The sequence below is a fragment of the Mytilus edulis genome, chromosome 12 (genome assembly GCF_963676685.1).
Source record: "Mytilus edulis chromosome 12, xbMytEdul2.2, whole genome shotgun sequence".
Taxonomy (NCBI): domain Eukaryota; kingdom Metazoa; phylum Mollusca; class Bivalvia; order Mytilida; family Mytilidae; genus Mytilus; species Mytilus edulis.
In genome coordinates, this window is record NC_092355.1 from 69,049,102 (window position 1) to 69,075,989 (window position 26,888).

General features: G+C 32.8%; 2 protein-coding genes across 6 annotated transcripts; one reads left to right on the top strand and one right to left on the bottom strand.

Annotated features, from left to right (window-relative positions):
• The first annotated feature begins 480 nt into the window (after nt 1–480).
• On the top strand, nt 481–15,127 carry LOC139499001 (ATPase inhibitor mai-2, mitochondrial-like). 5 transcript variants are annotated; one of them, XR_011658071.1, is made up of 6 exons: nt 481–590; nt 3,299–3,341; nt 8,576–8,601; nt 9,799–9,862; nt 11,072–12,513; nt 14,839–15,127. XR_011658071.1 is itself a non-coding variant. In XM_071287655.1 (6 exons), exons 1-6 carry the CDS (start codon nt 544–546, stop codon nt 14,920–14,922), a joined length of 345 nt encoding a protein of 114 aa, XP_071143756.1. In that variant the 5' UTR covers nt 481–543; the 3' UTR covers nt 14,923–15,127. The 5 variants fall into 5 exon arrangements, 4 of the variants coding, with proteins under 4 accessions (XP_071143756.1, XP_071143755.1, XP_071143754.1 ...); XM_071287655.1 differs by having other exon boundaries at nt 11,072–11,152; XM_071287654.1 differs by having other exon boundaries at nt 12,433–12,513.
• Nucleotides 15,128–22,136: 7,009 nt separating this feature from the next.
• On the bottom strand, nt 22,137–23,868 carry LOC139499002 (alpha-L-fucosidase-like). The gene has a single exon (XM_071287656.1). The coding sequence runs from the start codon at nt 23,846–23,848 to the stop codon at nt 22,448–22,450; it is 1,401 nt and encodes a 466-aa protein (XP_071143757.1). The 5' UTR covers nt 23,849–23,868; the 3' UTR covers nt 22,137–22,447.
• Between the last annotated feature and the right edge of the window lie 3,020 nt (nt 23,869–26,888).

The window sequence follows — 26,888 nt, forward strand, 5'->3', positions numbered from 1 at the left end:
TCTATCTATCTATCTATCTATCTATCTATCTATCTATCTATCTATCTATCTATCTATCTATCTATCTATCTATCTATCTATCTATCTACACAAACTTAATTGACACTCCTACTACTACTCAGGCCCACTCATCTACTCCCACCAATAAAAATGGTCGCCAGGACTTGAAATAGTCAACCGAATGATGATAGTGGCACAACATATCATTCTATCAATTAGTTAATCTCACGGTTTAGTTTTCTTTTATTTTTATTATGCTTTGGGGTGTTCGTCACTTTTTTAATGTCACTCCCTCCCACCCAATATCTTTTGCAACAATTAAGGAAAAAAATAGAATATATTTTTAAACTTTAAAAAATCATTACTTTCAAGCTATGTAACATTAATTCAGTTTTGCAAACGATTCTATATCTTTATTAGAAACGATGAAAATGTCGACGTCCCAATGACACCCAATGAATAAAAGTTTCTTGTTAAAAATGCGCTCCATAGTTGTTATCTCCCTTGGTTCTATATCCGTAACTTTGCAGACGTAAAATAACGATGGCATTGCAAGCAGCTAAAAGATTAACCTCCCTGCGGTTTATTGGGTATGGCAATATAAAGTAATGTTTCTGTTGCATTAAAAAACTACCAAAGTATTCATAACAGAGATTAAATTGCTTTAACGACACATAAGAACTTAGTAATTTGCCCTTTACTCTATTCAAACAGTTGAAGGTCGCATGGTCAACACACATGTGTATTACGTTTTATACAGTAATGCATTTTTTGAATACGGAAAACCACATAAGACATTTGCCGTTAAAGTGTTAATGAGTTACATAATTTAAGGATAACAGGTTTAAAAGATTACAGTCTATAGTAACCCCTCTTTTTAAGATTTTGTTTACCGTAAATTTTTATCCCTAATCACTAAAGTTGATACATCATTGACTTCTTTGGATCATTACTAGGTTTTGCACTTCTATGCACAGTGGCGGATCCAGAAATTTTCATAAGTGGGGGCCCACTGACTGCCTAAGGGGGGGAGGGGGGGGGGGGGCTGCTCCAGTCATGCTTCAGTGATTCCCTATATAAGCAACCAAATTTTTCCCAGGAAAAGGGGGGGGGGGCCTGCCCCCCCCCCCTTAATCCGCCTCTGATGCATGTATGATTGAATTGGAAACTTATTTGGCAGGCCTGTGTTGTCACGCATTTCTTTTCAAATGGCAATATACGGCACAATCATGACAATGGTGGTTCAATACACCTTTTTCGCTATTTGTCTGCATTTCAGGGATATCTCAGGTTCTCTTAAAATTTTGACGTTATAATAGAAAATACTTGACCCACAATCATGACAATACACCTTATTGCTCTTTCATTTGGAAATCTGTTCAAGTTGACTCGAGAATCTGCCCCTGCTAAACTATAGACGTCATACAACAATAGCTTTTGCATTGTGGCGTCTTATATTTTGTATTATGACGTCAAAATTTTAGGGGAACCTTTGTGATGTCCAGTAATGGCAGACAAATAGCAAGGTTTCGAACCTCCCTCATTTGGGGGGACCATCAATGTATTTGAATAGGGACAAATGGTTATGTACATATATATAATCATGATAATCAAAAATTTGGTATAGGAATATTTCAATAATTAGTTTGAGCTCAACTCTGATAAGAAAGATGCTTAGACATATTAAAAGTACAAATAGGTTTGAACAAGAGTGACCCCTCTTTCATGAGACTAAATTTGAATGAAAAGGTTGATAGCAGTAAAACCTCAGTTGTAGTTGTGGAAAAAGTTTTACTATAAATATATACATTTGTATATTGTTCACAAATTAAACACCTACCTCTTTAAATAAAGTGAATGTCTGTTCAAACTGTTTTCATGGTCTTACTTTTTTCAGCGGTGTGTTGAAGTGAAGTAAGTCTCTCATGTAATAAAATGGTTATGGAATGCTCAAATGCAAGTGCAAAAAAAAATCTGAATAGGCTTACAATTACTGCTTATTGTTGCACTATTTATATATGCTAGCCAAAGCATACCGGTATATATACGATGTATGGTTTTGAAAGTTGTTAACTTGTTAACTGCAAGGACTGGACAAAAATATTTGTCTTTAAAGTCATATGAAACGAGTGAGTGGTGAAAAATAATGTTTATCCAATTCTTGAACCAATGTATGTATATATCATAAACTTAGTCCTCTGTGCACGATTTTATCATTATTTTCGCAAATATATCCTATAATCGTCAATTTTTTCTCTCTCTGTTTGTTATGATTTAAAAAATATGGCTGCTCATTAAATGCCGTGTTTTGAAGCCGAGTTTTAACGATTGTCACCTTATAGTAAACAAATCACAAAAAGCATGGGTATTGAGCACGTGTTTAACATGTATACTCAGATATTTGTTTATTTCAATACAGATCCATGCGTATTGCGATTACCGGATTTTTACGAGGAGGGTTACGCTCGGGTCACTATGCATACGGAAAATATGTCGGCGAATTGCTTCCTGGAAGCAAGCAATTAAAAATAAGTAAACTTCTTCTAAATGTGGACAAATTAAAGAATTTTCCTCAGAAAAAAGTATATGTACATAAGTTGTATAATGAAAACTATCCATTTAGTTATAAAAAACATATGCATATTTTTTTTAAATTTGAGGTTTCTTATGACTTTAAGCATGGTAATCATGTACATGTTCATACAATTATATATGAATAGCAGTGTGCAAAACTTATTGGCACTGGAGTTATCACAGTTAAACACACACACACAAAATACTTTAAATAGGATAATTAGAATGGCCCAAAATATTTGAAAGGTCAACATGGTCAACAGAGACCCCCCCCCCCCAAAAAAAAAAAAAAAATAAATAAATAGAAACAAACACAATCTACAAAAACATACAGACTCAAAATATATAAAAAAACAATTTATAAAAAACAAATATGGCAGACATGAACTACATGAACTAACTACAACCACTCAGCACTGAACTAAAGGAACCTGACTTGGGACAGGCACATAATAAATATGGTAGGGTGAAACATATTTGTGGGGGCTGAACCCACTCCTTAATCAGGATTTCTTTTTTTAAATTTGAACCACAAGATAAATTGTTCAAATACATACATGTACAAAATATATATAGGAAATCTCTGATGCATAACTGGAGCGGGCCCCCTCTTAGGCAGTCAGTGGGCCCCCTCTTATGAAAATTTCTGGATCCGCCACTGACCACATCTCTATTTATTCATGTCATTCATGTTTTGTAATATGTTGTGATTTTTTTATTTCAGAATCAGGGCCATGAGTGATGAATGGGGAAGTGGTGCAGGAAAGGTAAAAACATATCTACTTAAATTCACCCCAACAGTCTTCTACAATGTATCTCAACCACAGTTCAAACAATCCAGGCTTGTAAAATGCTTTACCTGGCCTGTAAAAATCACCCCTACATGCCAATATACCCTGATTAAAGTTTTGTTAAATTCAGCCAGGGATCTCCATGGCCTGTTTAACTATGGCACCACGCCATCGTTCAAATGTCTTGCGCCATCGTCAAATGACTCGCACCATCGTTAAATTGTCTTCCGCCATCGTTCAAACTTCATCGTTTTTTGTAGCCTGACACCATTTTTCTCATCACTTGGCGTCCGTCGTCCGTAAACTTTTACAAAAATCTTCTCCTCTGAAACTACTGGGCCAAATTCTACCAAACTTGGCCACAATCATCCTTGGGGTATCTAGTTTAAAAAATGTGTGGCGTGACCCGTCAAACCAACCAAGATGGCCGCCATGGCTAAAAATAGAACATAGGGGTAAAATGCAGTTTTTGGCTAATAACTCAAAAACCAAAGCATTTAGAGCAAATCTGACAGGGTAAAATGGTTGATCAGGTCAAGATCTATCTGCCTTGAAATTTTCAGACGAATAGGACAACCTGTTGTTGGGTTGCTGCCTGTGAAATGGTTATTTTAAGGAAATTTTGCAGTTTTTGGTTATTATCTTGAATACTATTATAGATAGAGAAAACTGTAAACAGCAATAATGTTCAGCAAAGTAAGACCTACAAATAAGTCAACATGACCAAAATTGTCAGTTGACCCCTTAAGGAGTAATTGCCCTTTATAGTCAATTTTTAACAACTTTTCGTCATTTTTTGTAACTTTTCTAAAAATCTTCTTCTCCAAAACTACTTTGCCAAATTTAACCAAACTTGGCCACAATTATCATTGTGGTTTATAGTTTAAAAAATGTGTCCGATGACCCAGCCTGCCAAACAAAATGGCCGACATGGCTAAAATTAGAACATAGTGGTAAAATGCAGTTTTTGCTTTATATCTTTGAAACTAAGACATTTAGGGCAAATCTTTCAAGATTTAAATGTCCATCAGAATAAGATATATCCCCTCACAAATTTTGAGTTGAATCGGACAACCTGTTGTTGGGTTGCTGCCCTAAAATTGGTGATTTTAAGGAAATTTTGCAGTTTTTGGTTATTATCTTGAATACTATTATAGATAGAGATAAACTGTAAACAGCAATAATGTTCAGCAAAGTAAGATCTACAAATAAGTCAGCATGATCAAAATTGTTAGAGGACCCCTTAAGGAGTTATTGCCCTTTATAGTCAATATTGAACAACTTTTCGTCATTTTTGTAACTTGTATAAAAATCTTTTCTAAAACGACTTGGCCAAATTTAACCAAACTTGGCCACAATCATAATACTAGGGTATCTATTTTAAAAAAAAGTGTCTAATGACCCCGCCTACCAACGAAGATGGCCGACATCAGTAAACACATTAGCAGGTGAGCGACACAGGCTCTTGAGAGCCTCTAGTTTTTTATCAATTATAATCAAATGCATGTAATTGCATAACCCTTAGGCTTTTTATGTTATAATCCAATACAGTTCTAACACCTAAGGGATATCCGGATTAAGATCGCTAATCACTTGTACCTGAGCTTGTACAGGTAGATCAACAAACCAGACAGGAGAATACTATCTGAGGATAGACGATCCATTTGTCGAATTAATCAACTAAGTTTCAGCAAATGATTATGATAATTTAGATCAGGGTTGGCAAAAACCCGGGTTTTATGAGTATTGCCCAGCCCAGTGGGAAATACTGGGAAAACCCGGGTTTTACTGGGTTTTAGTGGGAAATACTGGGCAATAATGGGTAATATAAAATATTTGTCTGAATTTTAAAGAGGATTCAGTGATAAACACAAATGCAATACATTTAATAAGATATTTATACCCTATTTTGTTTGTTTAGCAAAATTTGTCTAGATTGGCAAACTGTAAATAGAAAGCAAATATTATTTTTTTTTTCAAATGAATATAGCTCCTTTCACTGCCTATTAAGAATTAACAATTACAACATGTATTAAAGAAACATCACATTTAAATAATGTATATATGTACTGTCACTAATTAATAAGTAGTTATTCAGATTAGAACACAGATTTGTTTATGTAACAATAATCAATCTTTTCAATTTTATAAGTGTTAATGGCATGACCCTGTAGGGTGTTTATTTAGCAATATGAATGTTTAACAATTAAAATTAACAATTCACTTAAACACTGCAATAAAAGGCATTTTTTAAAGTTTGAATTTTTGAAACAATACTTGGTAATTAAAAGGTATCTTTAAATGTACAAATCTTGTATTCTGCCTACATATAAAATTAATAGAGAAGAGAATGAAATTGAATTTTCTAGAAATGACTGTCAATAGTTCATTAGTTATCTGTATAAAAAGTATATATTTAGCTGTTATACTATGAAACTATAACAAGTCTTTACTATTTTGTGTTAAAATAAGCTTAAAAATCATATTGCCCAGTAATGCCCACTATTACCCATTTCTGGGAGTATTGCCCAGCCCGGGAAAACCCGGGTTTTCCCGCCCGGGAATTCCGGGTGGGTAATACTTTGCCAACCCTGATTTAGATTTAATAAATAAATTAATAATCCAGTTACAAAGAAAACAGTTTAACGAGTCGAACACGTGCTTTATTTTGACTTACGCAATCAGCATCCCCCTTTTTTAAGAAGTACAAAATAAGACGCAAAACAGTAAATATTATTTCATCGCAAATAACTTGAGTACTGCTGTAACGATAATTTAGAATTACTTAAAAAGTAAAAACTTAAATATTTCCTGTAAAGAAATATCGTATCGTAATTCCGAATTCATTTCGTATATTACAATCAAATTGATACATCCGCGTTTCCGGTTTCTATTCAGACTCCAAAGATGCATGTTGCACAGCATCAATTTGCCAGATAAAGTCATTAAAAACCTTTTCATTTGTCAACGTTTGCTTTACAAATCTCTTTAACCTTTTACATAACCCGTACGAATCGTTTTGTTGTTGCTGCAAATCATATACGTTGATAGTGGGTCTTCCAATGGATAGAAACAAGTGCCTGTGCCCCATAACAATTACCAAAAATACAAGAAATCTACATGGGGACCTTCATGACAGCTTTTGGTCATTCTCGACTAAGGGGGGACCATTAAGACTTGGCAAATTTTTAAATGAAAATATTGATACTTCTAATTCTATAATGAAAATTCAAATAAATATAATTTAAATAAGTAATGAATTAGCATGTTCACCATTCCTTGTATGGAGGGATAAAATACTTCCGATCGCGCTACACTGTACAGCGTAGACACGGTTTGAATACGTTGTTGTTTACAATAATAGACGTAATATACAGACAATTGCTGTATCAAAGTGGTAGCTGATGTTCTGAATATAGAGACATGCAGATATTTAATAGTGTCAGACCATGGTTATACTAATTTCATAAAGTGAATCAGTGTCATTTTAGATTTTAGACTATTTTTAACGAAGTATCAAAGTGAATAACTTTTAATACCGTCCGTGTAATATAAGCCCATCGTCTTTTTAATATATGCAATTGCGTTTTTTACTGTGAATTAACAAAGTGATTTTAGCTATATAAGTCCGTGTAATATAAGCCCACTTTGATAATCAAGAAATTGATGTGCTCCTAACCACAGGAGGAAGTTACTGAAAGAAGAAGAAGAAGAATGGTGAAAGTTCCTCCATCGTTCAATTTTCATCCATGGAGATCCCTGTTCAGCTTCAGGCCTTTAGATTCAAAGTTTATAAATCACAAAGACTGTATATATAATGATATAAATGAAAAGGAAAATTGTAAAAATAATCAGTGGTCAGAAATATGTTGTTCATTACAAACATGGGCAAAATATAGAATATGCACAAGAAAAAAGTGTTTTTTGAAGTAGAAAAGGGAGACAAAAAAGTTTGATAATATTTTAAGGGAGATAATAGAGCTTTGATATTATGATATATAACATTACAAGAGCGCAATTATTTGTTTACATTTTACCGGCAAGTTTTTTACCCCAAGATGGTTCTCAGAATAGAAAACTATACGGCTTCTGATTGGATGAAAAAGGATAGGAATTACATTTTATCTAAAGCTTATCCAATAAGGTTTAAAAATTGCAGAAAATCATATTCACATTTTACGAAGTATAGAAAATATCTTCCATTTCTGCACGTCGGAGCCATTGAAATATGCCTTTTTCATTAAGCGAAAGAAATAGACGATCTTTTTTAACTGCATTTTAAGTCAATTTCTGCTGCATGACCCTATATATTTTTTGGGTTGTAATGCAACACTGGCATTTCTAGTAACAGTAACTTCTAACCGTTTTTCCCTAGTTTGTGTAGTCTTCGAGAAAAAAATACGGAACACCAGTGGTACCCTATGGAAAATGCATTACGAATAATTGAGCTCTTGTAACCATAAAGGAAAACTTAGGTTTACCCTCTGATCCCATTAAATATTGTATAATTTTAGCCCTACCTTAATTTTAAGCAGACTAATTCAAAGACAAAATATACCATTTATACATGGTAATTTTATTACATCTTTTCACTTACAAAAAATTTATGAAATTGTAACTTTGAGCTTCTGTGGTAAGAAAACTTGACTTAAAATCAAAAAATTTAATATTTAGCACTGTGATAAGACTGATAAGACATATATACATATATTACAAGAAGTTTAGCTTCAAGCTTAGGTTGACTCATTTCTGTAAAATAGTTGTTGTATTAAGTCCCAAAGAAAACTACACAGCACAAGGACCTTCTGAATTTTGATGTTGGGTAATCATTTTAACTTGATCATGTTAATAACAACAACAACAATACTTTATTTTAAGAGGGTTACACAGTTAGCTATATAACTTATCTTCCCTTCCATCATGAAAATCAAACAAATACAAACATATACATTGCATATATCAGTATAAAAAGTCAAGTATGATAATAACGTTCAATACAACTTGATAAAATGTTATGAAAAAATTCAAATAATGACATAATCAGTTTTCAATTTTATTTATACAGCTAATACATGTTAATACATTGATGATTTGACTTTTATGCAGTGGTTCAAATTCAATTAATTGGGATAAATGTTTGATCTGTGACCAAGAAATGATAATGTACACTACATGTTTATCATATATTTGTCATAATTTTATCTTTGTAGGGTGGTGGTGCTGGTGGCAGTGTAAGGTAAGATAACAAAACAAAGTATTATTCAACTGTAAGAAATATTATTGGAAGTTCTCCAACTGATAATGGATCAGCTTTATAGTTGGGGCTTAGGAAATGATTGGAAGAGAGGCAAATATACCAAATTGTTCAAACTTTCCAAGTAAAAAAAAAATTGACAATGCCGTGGCAAAAAAAAAAAAAACACAACAGAACACAAGACACATCATAGAAAACTAAAGATTGAAGAACATGAACCCGGGGTCCCCACCTAAAAACAAGGGTATTATCTCAGGTGATCCTTCTTCACATGTGGCACCCATGAGGGTATTATCTCAGGTGATCCTTCTTCACATGTGGCACCCAATGCCACCATTGCCAAAAACTTTTATTCAATGTTTTGATTGAATAATAATCATAAGTTTGAGTATCTTATGAATTTACATTGTTTTTCATGTTTTAATATGACCCTACTTGTATACTCACAATAGGGAAATCTATAAATGCAGTCGGACATTCATATAAATGATCATCATTCCAGTCCTGTTTTATGAACTGTAAAATCAGAAATTACTGTGAGTTTTTATTATTGCAAAAAATGCGACAGAGGTGTAAATGCAATAATTTAAACTCACATTTTGAAATATTTTTTAAGACTTAAAGAGGATTTTTTTCAAAATGGTAAAAATTAAAATCGCATTTAAGTCTAAATGGACAAAATCGCAATAATAAATGCATGCAATAATTTCTGATTTTTCTAGTAGATGATCATGATGACAATTCTGTTTTATATACTATGAAGCATTCATTTTAGATATTCCTTTTTACCCTCTCAAGCATCTTCCCGCAAAATTTTTTGGGATATGACATTACATAAAAAAACGAGCTGACGCGTATTAGTACATGTATAATTACTGTGGTTCTATGATAATATCCTTTTATCCTCAAAAGTATGCATAAATATGTTAATGAATTACAGCTTTCAAGTAAAAAAATTTATCTTCACCTGTACAGAGAGTTTAAATCCAAATCTATTTCGGTGTAATTAAACAGATATATCATGTTATGGAGGGGTATTTGCGAAAAATACCAGTCTTGAGACTGCATTTCCCTTGCCTAGCGGCTCCGGAAATGTAACCGTCCCTTGACTGGCATTTTTTTGCAAATACCCCTCCATAATATGATATATCTGTTCAAAACTCTGTTCTATTATGATAGAGAGGCTGGTGGAGCATTTGGTAAAATGGAGGCTGCCAGGGAAGAGCAATACTTCAGAAAATTGGTAAGAATAATAATTATTATATAATTAAAAGAAGATTTTTATCTGTGTTCCTTAAATTTTCATCCGTATTTAAACTATCGTTTTATATAAATTTTAGATTTTATGTTTCTGAGATATGGGATTTTATTCATAAAAATTTAAAGGGGGTGATTTCAAGTTTTCAGACAATATCCTTAAAGTGCTTTGAGCAGTTTTCATTAAAATTTGGTGACTAATTTATATGTATTATTATTGCCTGTACCAAGTCAGGAATACGACAGTTCTTGTCCATTCGTTTTTGATGCGTTTTGTTATTTGATTTTGCCATGTGATTATGGACTTTCCGAATTGATTTTCCTCTAAGTTCAGTATTTTTGTGATTTTACTTTTTATTAAGATGTCCTTAGTTTTTTTTTTTTATAAATTTCTGTTATGCCATTGAGAAGTTATTGAACTTTATTCTTTGAAAGAGTGAATGGCGTATCATGCGCTCATGGCTCAGGTGTTTATTATGATTTTTCTTTAGGAGTTCAATATTTTTCTGTCAATTTTCTGAGAAATCATAGACCACTTTTGAGTTCATCAGTCACCGGAAAAAAAATGGTCAATTATGCAAGCCTTTATAACGTCATTTACCAGATAGAGGGGATCGCCTGTATCCCTGCACTATTAACCTTCATTAATCCTCTTTGTGATCATCATTGTGCAGGATAAACTAGCAATTATGTTTATTCTGTAGGTACTTAATCACAATTCCCTAATTATACAAGTGCTGAATGTCAATTTTTGAATTCAATTTGTCGAAAAATTTGTGCAAAATAGCAACATAGTTTTCCAACCACTCGCTCAACCTGGGAACGGAAGTGACGAAGCTCCTAAAGTGATGTTCACTAAAACCAAAGTTTTTGATGGAAATGCATTGAACTCGAAAGTTGTCAGTGTCTATTTCTGCAGCAGTTGAATAAAAATGTAGAATATTAATTTCTCTGCATTGCATTGTATGAGTGATAGTTATTTTGGTCATTTGATTGAAAACAATTTCTCTCTTTGTGATAATCGATTAAAGAAAACCATTAGCCTGGCTTAAAATGTTATGACAATCTAGGAAATATATAAATTATGGATTTAAATGAAAAAATTACTTTTTAGAGAACCCAACAAAGAAAAGATCTCTGCAAAAAAAATAAGAATATATTTATTATGGATTTAAAATGAAAAATTACTTTTTAGAGAGACCAACAAATAAAAGATCTTCGCAAACACATGGAAGAAGAAGTCAGTTACCATGAGAAGGAAATTATGAAAAATCAGGTCAAATTTATTAGTGATCTTGGCAATGAGACAGCCTTGCTTGTACCATGATATAGTAGTCACACGCTATTATTCTCGTAATTATTTTATGATGCATATTGATATGTACAAAACTATATAAACTCTCCTGTACTTTTCACATACAACATGGAAAGGCTTACTAAATTGTTTTATAATAGATATATTCTTTTTTTGATTAAAGACCATGTGATCTTTTGCCAGCAGGTGGCATCTGTCAAACTCTTCTTGCAATAACGCTTCAGATCTAAAAATTCGTTGAGTTTTAGAATTTCGCTTTTACTGCTTAAACATGTTTCTGCTTATTCTAATAATAATTATTTGAGGTTCAAAACTTCAAACTAACTTCTAAGGTTTTTGAAATGACAATAGTAAATAGTAATAGAAACAACTTATATATTTTAAGACTAGAAGTTGATAGAAAGTATTATTTTATTTAACTTGCTTTTTAATGTATAAAATTTTATAAGATTAACATTAAAACTATAAAATAGTTTGATTTATATATTTGTTGCTACTATTTACTATTCTTCATGAACTTAAGTGATTAGTAATCAATGTGGCATTGAAAATCTTGATTAAGTTTTTTGCTTCCAACTTATGTTTTCATAAATTCTAGATGTTGTATTTGGATTTATACAGGAGAGTTTTCTGCATGGTTGCATGGCGCTTTATACAAAACTGAGAAAGGCAAAATAATTGAAATGTTTTTGCATTAAGAACTCTTATCATCCATTCAAAATTCTAAAGGGAATCTTATATTAATTTATGAAAAGTCTCAAAAATATACTGAAAATGAGCTTCCACCAGAGGCTTAGCAATTTTTATTTTGTAAGGGGACAATTTTAGCATGTACATAACTGTACAGGAAAATTGCATTTATTGATGGACTTAATTTTTGTTTTGTTTTATTCATGACAATTTCTACTAATTTGGATTACACGAAAAATATAAAATTTGTTGGAGTAAGTTACACTTACATTTTTTTTGTCCTTTTAAGCTTCTGCTAAAATTTATCAGTTATATATTGTAAATTTTAAGACGCTTGATCAAAAGTGAGTAAACTTTTGAGGGTTACGATGAAACTTATTGATGGTCATCCCCCAGCCTCTTCTTAATTAAATTCATAAAAAGTATCTTAAACATGAATGTTAATTTGCCTTTCTCAGAATTTATCCATTGTAACTCATTATGTACTGGCACTAAATCAGTAAATGTTTTTCTTAGTTTTTGTCCTTTCTCTTTATTGTGTAAAACTATAGCAAGCTCAACAGTTAAAAGAAATGAAAGATCACTTAGATGAGGAAGTTAATCATCACGAAGTACAAATTAAACAGCACCAGGTATGGTTTTGTGTGAGAGTCATGTAGTTAAGATCATATCATGTGATTGTCATGTGATTAAAGATCATACCATGTGATTGTCATGTGATATGTAGCCTAGGTATGGCATTGTGTCTGACATTTGATTGTGTTATTGTCATGTGATTCATACTATGTGATTTTTACGTGATATGAGTAACAAGGTAATATTTCATGTTGTTTTATGTTGTGATTGTCCTGTTATTTTATAGTTTTTAAAAGCATTTGCTTTTTCTGTCATTGTGTATGGCCATTTTGTCAAAATAGTGTGCACATGTTTTTCATTCTACATTTTTTTCAAGATTGTGTAAAAGTATGTGTAACGGTGTTTGCTTGACTTTTGTATTGAAAACGAAGCTAATTTGATCAAGCATTCCTCAAATGCAATATTTAACTGGAAGTTTAATTGTTTAATCCTTATGCACAGACATTTTGATAATATACACCACCCATATGGCCGTCAACAATAAGCAAAACATAAGCTATAAAAGGCCCTGTTTTTTCATTACATACCTTCAATTAGACTGAAAGAATACCAGGTGATCTTGACAGAAAATCAATTAAAGTTTAGAGGATGAAGGTACAAAATGATGCGCCAAGCAAACTATGACAGCTTTATTCAAACTAACAACTTGTAGCCTAAACTATACTCATAATTAACATCAATCATTTAAGACTTTATATCATGTTAAATTTAAACTATTATTCAATTATAAACAGATATATCATGTTAAGGAGGGGTATTTGCGAAAAATACCAGTCGAGAGAATGTTAAATTTTGCGAGCCGTACGGCGAGGGAAATTCATTCTCAAGACTGGTATTTTTCGCAAATACCCCTCAAGAATATGCTGTATCTGTTTAATTACACGGAATGTTAATGTTCAAAAACGCGTTGATGATAGTGACATTACAAGTGTCCAGTCAGATAGAGTATTTTTTGACAAATACCATGGCAGAGAGGGTAAAAAAAGCATATCCTTTTGGCAAATACGACGGCGGCGTTAAAAAATGAATGATATTCATTTGATAACAGTAAATTGGTGAAAAATACACTAGCTATCAACCAATCAAAATCCAGGATTCTTACATAAGGTGTAATTATTACAAAAAACTTTACGTTTTGATATTTTTTTTAAATTTAAGATAGATAGATAAATAGATAGATACTTTATTCTCTAAAAACTAAATACAAGTTAACAGAGAAATATACAATATAAATAGATACAATAGTAAAGGTAAACAAATACATGAACATTAAATGAACATGTACTATACTGAGAAAAAAAAGTTTGCAAGAAAAAGTTCATATCCAATATGTTATATTTTGACAACTGAACAGAAACCTACAAATTGTAACAGAAAGAGAAGTAGAATATAGTAATTCCTGACTTTTATGGCATTGAATTTTTATGCCCCTGCTGTAGTGGAGGTGGCGTTTATGTTTACCCTTGTCTGTCGGTACGTCTTTCCGAACATACATCCCAATGTTCATTTATATTCTTTTAAGTTTGACTCAACCAAACTTTATGAAACTAATACACAATGCTTATTACCATAAAACACAGATCAAGTCTGAATTTTGGTAGTGTCACTTTAACTGTTTTAGAGTTATGCCCCTTCACAAATGGAAAAATTGCTGAAATTTTTGTTTCTGATCTTTAACATTAGTTTGCCTCAACTAAATGAAATTAAACTTATACTCCATGCTCATTACTAGGAAATACAGATAAAATTTGAATTTGGGGGTGTCACTTTAACTGTTCTAGAGTAATGCTTATTTACAAATGGAAAAATAACTTAATTTTTTGTTTGTGTTCTCTAACTTAACTTGGTTTCAACCAATTGGAAATAATACACTTCTTATTACCTCAAAATTCAGAACAAGAACAAATTTAGGTTGCATCACTTTCATGGTCCCTTTATAGTTTTTTATGATATGCAAGCGGGGCATCATCTGTGTTCCATGGACCTATTCTCCATTTATTTTGGTATCTAACAGTATAACATTTTTTAATATGTAAGGGAAGTGCCAAAACAACTTCCACATCACAAAAGAACTTTAGTTAAATTTTTCACAGAAAACATAGACAGTGCGTGTCTTTCCTTTGGATTTAGATCATCTGTCCCGAAGGGACATATTTTAATAAGATGCTACTGAAATATTTTAATAAGATGCTACAAACATATTTTAATAAGATGCTAAAAGCAGCTAATATATTTATGTTGAAAACAGATACTGTAAATTCAGATTATAGAATAATATTTTTTTTAAACCTTTTTTAATTTGTTATTTTTTTTTTATACAGGAAGCAATTGACAGACACAAGAAGAGAATAACTGACCTGGCTAAAGCAGAAAAGAAAACAGACGGGTCCAGTAGTAGCGATTAAAATACCCTGAGGACAACATAGTTAAATCAAGAGTTTCTTCTTATGTACGACTGCATATGTGTTTCTTTGTCAATGTGATTTAAAAAAATTTAGAAACTGAGAAGATGACTAACATTTCTTTTATGAATGTCAGGGAATATTATGAAAAATGTCATTGTAGACATTCAAATGTGTGACTTGTTATAGAATAAATTAATGAACAACATGGAGAGTTCATTGTTTTAAAAGTATCAAGTGGTATTCTATTTCCAACATTGTTGTAATAAATTTTTTTTGCTGATCTGGCCCTAAAATCTGGTCAAGCCAATGTCACTACCTGGCTTCCTTTATCATATAAGAAACACATTTTGTCCCCAAAAAGATGCAGATAAAAAAGATAAAAGTATTGTGTCCTTCCCTGTGAGTCTTGTCTGTCTTGATTTTATACAACTTATTTTCCAGTTTGTATCGGCAGTGTTTTAGGTAACTTTTCAAACTGATCAACATCTTATGTCCCCCACAAACGCTGTGCTGGAGTTGAAGAAATACCATAAATCTGTTCAATAGTATGTCTGGTCTAGTTTGTTCTCACATGTGGAAATGTATCTTATGAAGATAATCACTCTGATTTTGCTCTGAAACCTTCATTTCTCTTAATAATATTTATAAATTGCAAAAAAAAGTTTTCTTTTAGTTATTGCCCTTGGATGGATCAAATATGTGCAAACAGGAAAATTGGAACTCTGTTCTTTTGTTAAAAGAGTTATGCCCCTTGAAAATGTGAATTATATAGAAATTTACATTGTAAGCTTTCATGTGTACAATTCTTGCCAGAATTCAATCAAATTTTATCAAAGGTTTATAACAATGTCTCTTGACAAATTCAAAAATATGTGCACATGCACTTTTTTGAAAGAGTTATGACCCTTGGAAATATTTTTTGTACGGACAATTGCCTTGCTAGTACTATCATGTGTATATCTTTGTCAAGATATTTATGAAACTTGCGTTAGATTTATATTAGTAAAGTCTTCGGGACAATTTTGAAAATCAGTGCTGATTAACAATTTTCGAAAGAGTTATGCCCCTTGGAAATACTTACTGTCGTGTATAATTCTTGTCAGATTTTTATGAAACTCATATCGTAGGTTTATTTCAGACATGACTTGGACAAATTAGAAAATCAGAGAAGGTCATTTATTGAGTCATACCTCTTGGAAATATTATTAATTTGGAAAAGTGTAAAAAATAGATTAAAAAAACATGAACAAAAAACATTTTTTAGTTGATGCCCTTAGACAGAAATTCCCAACACAGTGGACATTGGAACTGTGTTCTTTCATTTTATATCAATAAGATATTAAGAAACCTTACCAAATACAAAATATAACAATTGATCTACATACGCTTCAATTATGGGAAGTCAAGTAACTAAAGATTGGATTGAAGAGTTAAATTGCAAATTTATAAGTGACACAGGCTCTTGAGAGCCTCAAGTCTTAAATATTATTATAGATAGAGATAAACTGTAAACAGCAATAATGTACAGCAAAGTAAGACCTACAAATAAGTCAAATGATCAAAATGGTCAATTGACCCCTTAAGAAGTTATTGCCCTTTATAGTCTATTTTAAAAAAAAAATCATAAATTTTGTAAATTTTTACAAAATATTTTAACTACTGGGCCTAATTCATTATAGATACAGATAATTGTGAGCAGCAAGAATGTTCAGTGAAGTAAGATCTACAAACACATCACCATAACCAAAACACAATTTGGTCATGAATCCATCTGTGTCCTTTGTTTATGATATGCACATAGACCGAGGTGTTGGACATAGGCTCTTTAGATCTTCTAGTATGTTTCGAAATTTAGCGTTCGTTTTCATTGAACTAGTACACGTTTTGTTTAGGGGCCAGTTAAAGCCCTCCTGGTGCAGGATTTTCTCCCTGTGGTGAAGCCCCATAGGTGGCATTCAGCTGTTATGTGCTCTTTGGTCAGGTTGTTGTATCTATGACACATTCCCTATTTCCATTCTCAATTTAATCCTTATCTCAAAGTCAACATCGAGTTAAAGCACACAAGTCACTGCAAGATCATACAGTACATCCAAATATTCTGATTTGAGTGGGACGTGTTGAAAGAAACCTTTATTTGAAAGGTCACATTATCATACAATTAAACAAATTATAAGCATTAGAAAGGATTCATCCGATTGTGTATTATGTTATGGTAAGGCAGAACTTAAAATGTAGCAACCCAATGAAGCTGAATCAACCTCCCTATTTGCATAGGGTTTTTTTATGCCCCACCTAAGATAGTAGAGGGGCATTATGTTTTCTGGTCTGTGGCTCCGTTCGTCTGTGCGTCCGTCCGTTCAGATTAAAGTTTTTGGTCAAGGTAGTTTTTGATGAAGCTGAAGTCCAATCAACTTGAAACTTAGTAGACTTGTTGCTTATGATATGATCTTTCTAATTTTAAAGCCAAATTAGACTTTTGACCCCAATTTCACGGTCCACTGAACATAGAAAATGAAAGTTGGAGTTTCAGGTTAAAGTTTTTGGTCAAGGTAGTTTTTGGTGAAGCTGAAGTCCAATCAACTTGAAACTTAGTACATATGTTCCCTATAGTATAATCTTTCTAATTTTAATACCAAATTAGATTATTACCCAATTTCAAGGTCCATGGAACATGGAAAAGGATAGTGCGAGTGGGGCATCCGTGTACTTTGGACACATTCTTGTTTCTATATGAAGTTGTATACAGATGTGCCGCTGGAATGGGTGCCTTTTTTTTTGACACATCAAATATATCAATGGGTTGCAATTTGACCAAGGTAATATGTCAATAGGTCATTAATTTTCATCTTTCGATTAGATGTTTGTACAAATGCTGTTTTTATCGTTTAAAATCAAGTCAAAATGTTAAAGATACTGTATGATAATTGAGGAATATATGAATGGGATATTATTTTGCCATGAAATATGTTTATGGGTCAGGATTTCACAAGACTACAATATATGGATGGGAAGTGTTTTTGAAATTCTAGCTACACATATGTACCCAAAAACTCATGTTGAGACCCCCATGCCTATTTTATTTTAAGAGGGTTGAAATAGCTTGATTTGTCTGGTGTCCGTGTTGTGCCTTTTGATAGCTTGGCAAAAAAGCAAATTAAAAATTATAAAACTTGTTGACCTGTCTTTCTATTTATAGGTGTCAGTTCTTCCCTCTTAATTTTTTTAGGAACTACAAAAAGTACTCGCATGAAATGTTGTATTAAGCTACATCCACTTTATTTCAACTTTGCTGGATAGTTGTCTCATTGACAATCATACCAGAAATGTTTTGTGTAATTGTCTCCCCTTATAACGAATTGTCTCCCCTTATAACGAATTGTCTCCCCTTATAACGAATTGTCTTCCCTTATAACGAATCAGAGGTGGATGCTTGAATTATGTAATTTTATTGTCGAGCCTGCAACTTTTGTTGCAGAAAGCTCGACATAGGGATAGTGATCCGGCGGCGGCTACGGCGGCGGCGGTGTTAGCTCACTTCTTAAAAGCTTTATATTTTAGAAGGTGGAAGACCTGGATGCTTCATACTTTGTATATAGATGCTTCATGTTACGAACTTTCCGTCAGTCACATGTCCAATAACCTTGACCTCATTTTCATGGTTCAGTGACTACTTGAAAAAAAAGTTCAAATTTTTTGTAATGTTGAATTCTCTCTTATTATAAGTAATAGGATAACTATATTTGATATGTGCGTACCTTGCAAGGTCCTCATGTCTGTCAGACAGTTTTCACTTGACCTCGACCTCATTTCATGGATCAATGAACAAGGTTAAGTTTTGGTGGTCAAGTCCATATCTCAGATACTATAAGCAATAGGGCTAGCATATTCAGTCTATGGTAGGACTGTAAGGTGTACATGTCCAACTGGCAGGTGTCATCTGACCTTGACCTCATTTTCATGGTTCAGTGGTTATAGTTAAATTTTTGTGTTTTGGTCTGTTTTTCTCATACTATATGCAATAGGTCTACTATATTTGTTGTATGAAATGATTGTAAGCTATACATGTCTAGCGGGCAGATGTCATGTGACCTTGACCTCATATTCATGGTTCAGTGGTCAAAGTTAAGTTTTTGAGTTTTGGTCTTTTTATCTAATACTATATGCCATAGGTCAACTATATTTGGTGTATGGAAATATTTTATGATCTTTATGTCAGTCGCGCAGGTTTTATTTGACCGTGACCTCATTTTCATGGTTCATTGCACAGTGTTAAGTTTTTGTGTTTTGGTCTATTTTTCTTAAACTATCAGTAATGGGTCAACTATATATGTTGTATAGAAGCATTGTTAGCTGTACTTGTCTGCCTGGCATGGTTCATCTGACCTTGACCTCATTTTCAAGGTTCATTGGTCTTTGTTTAGTTATCTTGGTTAATGTTAAGTTTATGTGACAGTTGTAATAAAGCTTAGCTTTATACTTAGGACTATCAACATAATATCAATGATTAGTATAGAAGGCGAGACATTTCAGCGTGTGCACTCTTGTAGTTCTTAAGTCAGATCGGACTTGTATAAATATGATGATATTTTTGAAGGCAACCCAAGAGGTAAAGGTAATTTGGAACTGGCACGTTTTTCATACACGATGAATGTTATTGATCATGCTAGATCTTAGTTATAGCTCCCCAAAACAGCATTTAACTAATAATTAAGCTGCCCTGTTAAGGTCAGTGTTGGATTTGAAGCTTCTCGATTTTATGTGAAGTCTTCCCGGACATTTATAATCTCTCTTGCCTAATGCAGGTTGTTTCAGGAACAAGTGTGATGACTGGAGACATGTTGGTACTGATAGAAATGTTTAGTTGTTGTGTTATTTGTCTATCTATCAAGTAGTCATGACTTCTTTCATGGCATGACTTAAATATAATAGCGGTTGTTTTTTTCTATGGTCGGGTTGTTGTGTCTTTGGCACATTCTCCATTTCCATTCTCAATTTTAATTAGTATGACCTAGTGTAATCAATGGTCATCCTTGTGGTCACTTTTTTAAAAGATTTTATTTGGAACCTGACTAGAACATTTGTGACTCACCGTATTTATCGATTTTTGTTATAAAGATAGAAAAAAGTAAAATAACAAAAGTACCGAACTCCGAGAAAAATTCAACCGAAAGTTGTTTATCAAATAGTGAAATCAAAAGCTCAAACACATCAAACGAATGGATAACATCTGTCACTACACATAGAAATGACCAATAGAATGGATAACATCTGTCACTACACATAGAAATGACCAATAGAATGGATAACATCTGTCACTACACATAGAAATGACCAAAAGAATGGATAACATCTGTCACTACACATAGAAATGACCAATAGAATGGATAACATCTGTCACTACACATAGAAATGACCAAAAGAATAAGATCTAAATAATGGCAACACAAAACCTGTTCAATTGAATCATAATAGGATATTGATTTTTATGCTACAAAAATGTCAATATTTCCGAAATCATCAAATTAATATTAATATAATATTGCTCCAGAATGACGATTTATGACATTTTAACGTTTTTTTTTATGCCCCACCTACGATAGTAGAGGGGCATTATGTTTTCTGGTCTGTGCGTCCGTTCGTTCGTTCGTCCGTCCGTCTGTTCGTTCGTTCGTTCGTTCGTCTGTTCGTTCGTCCGTCTTTCCCGCTTCAGGTTAAAGTTTTTGGTCAAGGTAGTTTTTGATGAAGTTGAAGTCCAATCAACTTGAAACTTAGTACACATGTTCCTTATGATATGATCTTTCTAATTTTAAAGCCAAATTAAACTTTTGACGGTCCACTGAACATAGAAAATGAAAGTGCATGTTTCAGGTTAAAGTTTTTGGTCAAGGTAGTTTTTGATGAAGTTGAAGTCCAATCAACTTGAAACTTAGTACAAATGTTCCCTATGATATGCCCCACCTACGATAGTAGAGGGGCATTATGTTTTCTGGTCTGTGCGTCCGTTCGTTCGTTCGTCCGTTCGTTCGTCCGTCTGTCCCGCTTCAGGTTAAAGTTTTTGGTCAAGGTAGTTTTTGATGAAGTTGAAGTCCAATCAACTTGAAACTTAGTACACATGTTCCTTATGATATGATCTTTCTAATTTTAAAGCCAAATTAAACTTTTGACCCCAATTTCACGGTCCACTGAACATAGAAAATGAAAGTGCATGTTTCAGGTTAAAGTTTTTGGTCAAGGTAGTTTTTGATGAAGTTGAAGTCCAATCAACTTGAAACTTAGTACAAATGTTCCCTATGATATTATCTTTCTAATTTTAATGCCTAATTATATTTTTTATCCAATTTCACGGTCCATTGAACATGGAAAATGATAGTGGGAGTGGGGCATCCGTGTACTTTGGACACATTCTTGTTTGTAGTGTCTTAACAAAATTTTGTTTTTCAGATATACTGAAATTGTGAACAGCAATAATAATCATCAAGTTAAGACCTATATATATATATAACTGAAATGATCGAAACAATGCAAAACAATAGACAACTATTGCCATGAAATTGTTTAGACGAATATTGTGAATATAATTCGAGATTGCATGTTAGTTAAGTTAGCGCGTGTTGGTCGTCGATGGTATATGTGCGTTGTTGTTTTGCGGGTTGCATAATGTGATGTTGTGTTGACTATTATATTATTTGTATTTGCGTTTCTCTGTTGTGAATGTTCTAACGTGAGCTTATGCTGTGTTCTGTCACGTAGTGTTTTAGCGATATTTTTTTTTAACATTGTCATAAAGTAGGAGGTATGGCATGCCATTACACCAGGTTCAACTCACTTGTTTTTCTTAAAATGTGCTGTACCAAGTCCGGATTACTGCAGTTGTTATCAAATCGTTCATGTCTATGTTCGTTGACGTTTGTTTTTGTTGCACTTCAGTGTTTCTGTTGTTTCTGTTGTTCATTTGTTTCCCACTTAAACATGTTATAATTGATCTGTTTCTCTCGGTTTTGGTTTTTAACCCGGATTTGTTTTCGCTCAATCGATTTTCGACTTTTGAACACCGGTATACTATTGTTGTCTTTATAGTTTGAATTATGAGAATATAACTGGTTAGTTGTTTATAAATACCAATTTTACTTTGAATTTGTCTAGAGATCTTCCCCTCTGAAACTAGGAAACTAACAATGCTAAACATGACTTGAGTACTCCAAAGTGTTTGCGAATTTCTTTGAGGATTTTAATGAAATACACGACGAAAATGTGAGCATAAGCACAAATATCAAAATTAAAAGGTAATAACATAACATGAATAGTTTGCTACAAAAATAGAAAGAAAAGTTCACACTAGTTACTTAAGCTAATATCTAGTTGCACTCAAAATTAATTGCATTAAAAGTCCCTGAATATATTTGTATGTTTTATATGTCTGAAAGTAATATGAATATCCGTTTTTTTTCTCTCCTAAAAAGGGATGATTCCACGTCAGCAACAACTAGAGGTACTTATGTTCGAGCATTTCATTATTACAACGGAATCAATTCTTTAAATCAGTTAATTTAAAAACCCACGCATCAGTACTTGGTATCTTTGAGAATGATATGACGGGTAATGTTATATTAATCCCGGATGGTTGAACTTTTGAATAACTAAAATAACCTGAATATCCTAGCATCGTTATCGAAGTGCTACTACTGGCCACAGGTGCATTCAAATACAAATAGTTTTTATCAGGCCAGTCAAGTAAAATGGCATAAACGTTAGTTCCGCTCGTCGTTTTCTTCATTGTATACCATGCATTCGTAGCGTTGTCTTGTTGTGTTGTCCATGGTTTTGACTTATATATTGCTTCCTCGTTTATTTTCATCCATTTTCCAAATTGTAGAAGTCTTTCTTCATAGATTGGTTGGATTGTACCATAGCTAGTTGGTCCAACGTTCATAAGCATATTCCCTCCGCAGCTAATAGTTTCCGCAAATGTAGAAATCAGTTCTCTTGATGTATAAAAGTCTTCAATATTTGCCTCTCTTCGGAATCCCCAGTGATTTTTGTCTATCGTCATTGGGTTTTCAAATTTTCTTTTCTGGAGAGTTTTAGGATTATACCTATCGCTGCATGTAAGATACCCTCCATGGTGACACATATCGCCGCGCCCCCATCTATCATTGGTGACAACAGTATCCCTGACAGGACTGTCATTGTAGAGCCAAGCGATGAATTCCTTTGACATCCAGTAACTATCCGATGCTTCCCAGTCGCCATCTGACCAAATTACTTCCGGTTTATATCGATTCACAAGTTCATATAGTTCTGGCATTGTTTTCATTTTCACAAAATTTTGTGTTGTGAAATTATTTTCTTTGTCCTTCAGATACAACGGATTGAACCATTCATACAGAGAATGATAGAGACCAAATCGAAGATCTGTTGTCTCCCGAACTGCAGTAGCTAGTTCACCGACTAGATCTCTATGTGGTCCAGTGTCGTAAGAATTCCAGTTCCATGAATAATTTGACGGCCAATTTGTAAAGCCCTCGTGATGTTTAGAAACTAAAACAACGTATTTAGCCCCGGAGGCCTGTAATATAGCAGCCCACCGTTTTGGATCATAGAATTCTGTTTTGAAATCTGCTGCAAAGTCACCATATGTATAACCAGGTCGATAGTTACGTTTCATAAAATTGTTAATGTCTTTATTTCCATTTTCCCAATTATTCCAAAACCAAACTGCACTATAACTAGGAACAGAAAACACTCCCCAGTGCATAAAAATACCTAGCTTAGCTTCATCAAACCATGACGGAAGAGATCTGCTTTCGAGAGATTCCCATGTTGGTTCGTACCGTTGTGCAGCAGATAAATATGCACAACATAAATAGAAACATAAACTGTAGATATCCATATTTGATTTCCTTGACTTGTGTTGGTTTATGTTCATCCACCTGTTAAATAATCAATTGCTAAATTTATAACATTAATAATGTACGATAAGCAAACAGTGTTACAATAGGTATATTTTACAACAGAAAAGTCATAGATTATTGCAACAGAACTTGTAAGCATGCACTACAGTACATCTTTTTATCACAGGTTGATGTTACCAATTTAGCATGCTTCGGTATTGTATGTAAGAAATAGCCTTATTTAATTGAATTCCTTGACTTGTTTTGGTATCAGATTATCGACCTGTTTAGTCATTGCTAAATTTAGAATATATACGATAAGCGACTAGTGACAAAGATTTTCATATTTAATCACCTGTGTTTCAACACACAAGTCAGTGTTTCTTTTGGAAGAGCACCAAAAGCAAAACTAGTATTATACAATTATGATTACATTTCATGTATGATTCATTATATGTAACCTCTGAAAGCAATACACTGGCTTACGAAAGCACACATATAGGGTTAATGAATTTATTGTATATTCATATACTATATAAATATTAGTGTTGTCAACGGTTAACCGGTTAACCGGTCGAACGACCGAATACCGAATACCAAAAACGCTAACCGGTTAACCGGACTTTTTTCAATTTTGATAGATTTGATAAAATTTGTAATAGATCAATAAATAGTTATGTTTTATTTTAAAAATGTCGTCGAGGTAATTAATTTGACATATCAATTGTCCAGTATATTGATTGCTATTGTTTATCCTAAAAAACATAAAATTAATTAGAGCTCGGGCAGGATCTTAAACAAACATAATTAGTATACATGTTTTTTTAACAGTAACTTTAAATCAGTAATGCGATTAAATACTAGTTACTTCATTATTTTGTGTTTGATCTAATATTGTGTAAACCTATATTTAAATGTGAAACCTCCGTAGTGCAAGGCTTATTCTTACTTTAAACGAAATGCTTACTCAAAAATTGTGAAATGGAAACCAATATGAATGTACTCAATGTATACGTGATAGTACGAGTAACATGCTTAAAAAACAAGCAAACAAAGTAAAGAAACATGTCGTACGGTGACCAACAGTTGTTCTGTGTCATTTTGGTCACTTGTGGAGAATTGTCTGATTGTCAATCATACCACATCTTCTTTTTAATAATTAATCATTTCAAATTGAAACACTCCACATTATATTCGAAGACAACAAGAGATATGGAAAGAATAATCGGTTTCAGACATATTCAGTTCTATGAGATCAAGAAGTTTTTTTTTTTTTATTTTTCTATCTGAAGTTGGAAAAAACGCTATAGTTGATACGGTGTATTTGATTATTAAAAGTCAAACTTCGCCCAGAATCCTCACAGACAAGCCTTATAATACCAAAGGACAAACTTCAGTTCCAAAAGCTTGGATGAAAGGTTGTCAAATTGGCTCTCATACCACATCTTACATTGTATCTATGTGTAGGATAATATTGATAAGGCTTTCAATCGCCAACTTAAACTACCGGTTAACCGGTTAATCGGTCGAACGATTATCCGAGTAACCGGTTAGGAAAAGGTGTACGATTTGACAACACTATTAAATATATATAAAAATAATCACATTAATTGACAACGCTGAATATTTCCATATTTGTGGAGAAGTAGAAAATAAAGAAAAAAAACAACAGTAGTATACCGGAGCTCGAAGGTTTCAAATCGATGGAGTAAAAACCAAAACCGAGGGACACACAAACTATAAGAAGAAAAAAAATAACAACAGGAACACCGAGCTGCACAAAAACAAACGTCAACATATATAGAAATGAACTATTAGCTAACAATTTGCCATATACCTGACTGGGTACAGGACATTTCATATTGGACCTGGTAAAATAACTAGCTAAACCTCCCGCTTTATGACAATTTTAAACAATTTCAGTTATATATCAATAGTGAAAAACACAGTGTAGTGATCAGTTTTATAACTATACACTAATTAATAGAATGCAGCAAATACTACTTTGAAATACCTTTAAATAATATTTGGGCAAACAAACATAATCAAACCATATGAAAAAATATGATTTGGTAAAATATATTAATTAATCGTCATTTCAAAATGAAATGTATCATTCATGATGACATGAGCTTTCACAATAAAGTGCACATGTACAAAAAAGGAATAACTTGATAGAAATCGAGTTTTCATGATCTTACCAACAACAATTAAGAATTGAATGCTCTTTTTTGTAAATTTATTGGAGTGTAAAAGCGTTGACCGAAGTACATTTGTATGAAGCGCGGAAGCGCTTCATACTAAAAATGTGCGCACGGTCAACGCTTTTACAACCCTATAAAGTTACAAAAAAAAGCATTCAATACTTATAATTACATTTTTACCTATAGGATCATGAAAACACGCTTTTTATCAAGTCTTTATTTCATTTACCTGTGCACTTTATTGTGGGACCTCGTGTCATCATGAATGAAAAGTTGCATTGTGTAGTGCAATTGATTAAGGAATACCACGAGATTGCTAGTTAACCAATCAGAATAACGTATTATAATGAAACATACATCTAATGTAATTATTATGGAATGAAAAGTATTGAATGCTATTTTAAGTATTTTATTGATTCATATCAATAAATTTACCAAAAATAACCACTATATTCTTAACTGATCAAAGGGTGATGTTAACAATTTGTTTTAAATGTATTTTATTTCGTTTGAAATAGGGTTTTTCCCGTTTGCTATTTGTAGTAATTATCTATAGATTGGAACTAGTATAACTAGTTCGGATACTGGTTTTGCAACAGTATGTACTAGTTATAAATTTGATGTTAGGTGCATAAGGGACGAGGAAAGTTTTGGCGGTTTTTACGGGTGGGGTTAAATGGTACTATAAAGTTTGGCATTTAAATGTATTGGTTTTTACATGTTTTTCTCGTAGGCTACCGTCAAATCAAAGGTTGACATTTCGTAACTAAGGGGTCGTCATGTTGACTTGCTGAAATCAGTAAATGTGCGAATAATGCAATAGAATAGAAAATAATACAAAACCTACCCCAAATATCCATTTTAATACAAA

What these genes read in the sequence shown, in the direction of transcription:
- LOC139499001 (XM_071287653.1), top strand. Translation starts at nt 544, where the DNA reads ATGGCATTGCAAGCAGCTAAAAGATTAACCTCCCTGCGGTTTATTGGG. An exon ending in GGTGCTGGTGGCAGTGTAAG is followed by an intron (nt 8,602 to 9,798) that starts GTAAGATAACAA and finishes CTATTATGATAG; the next exon opens with AGAGGCTGGTGGAGCATTTG. An exon ending in AGGAAATTATGAAAAATCAG is followed by an intron (nt 11,153 to 14,838) that starts GTCAAATTTATT and finishes TTTTTTATACAG; the next exon opens with GAAGCAATTGACAGACACAA.
- LOC139499002 (XM_071287656.1), bottom strand. Translation starts at nt 23,848, where the DNA reads ATGAACATAAACCAACACAAGTCAAGGAAATCAAATATGGATATCTAC.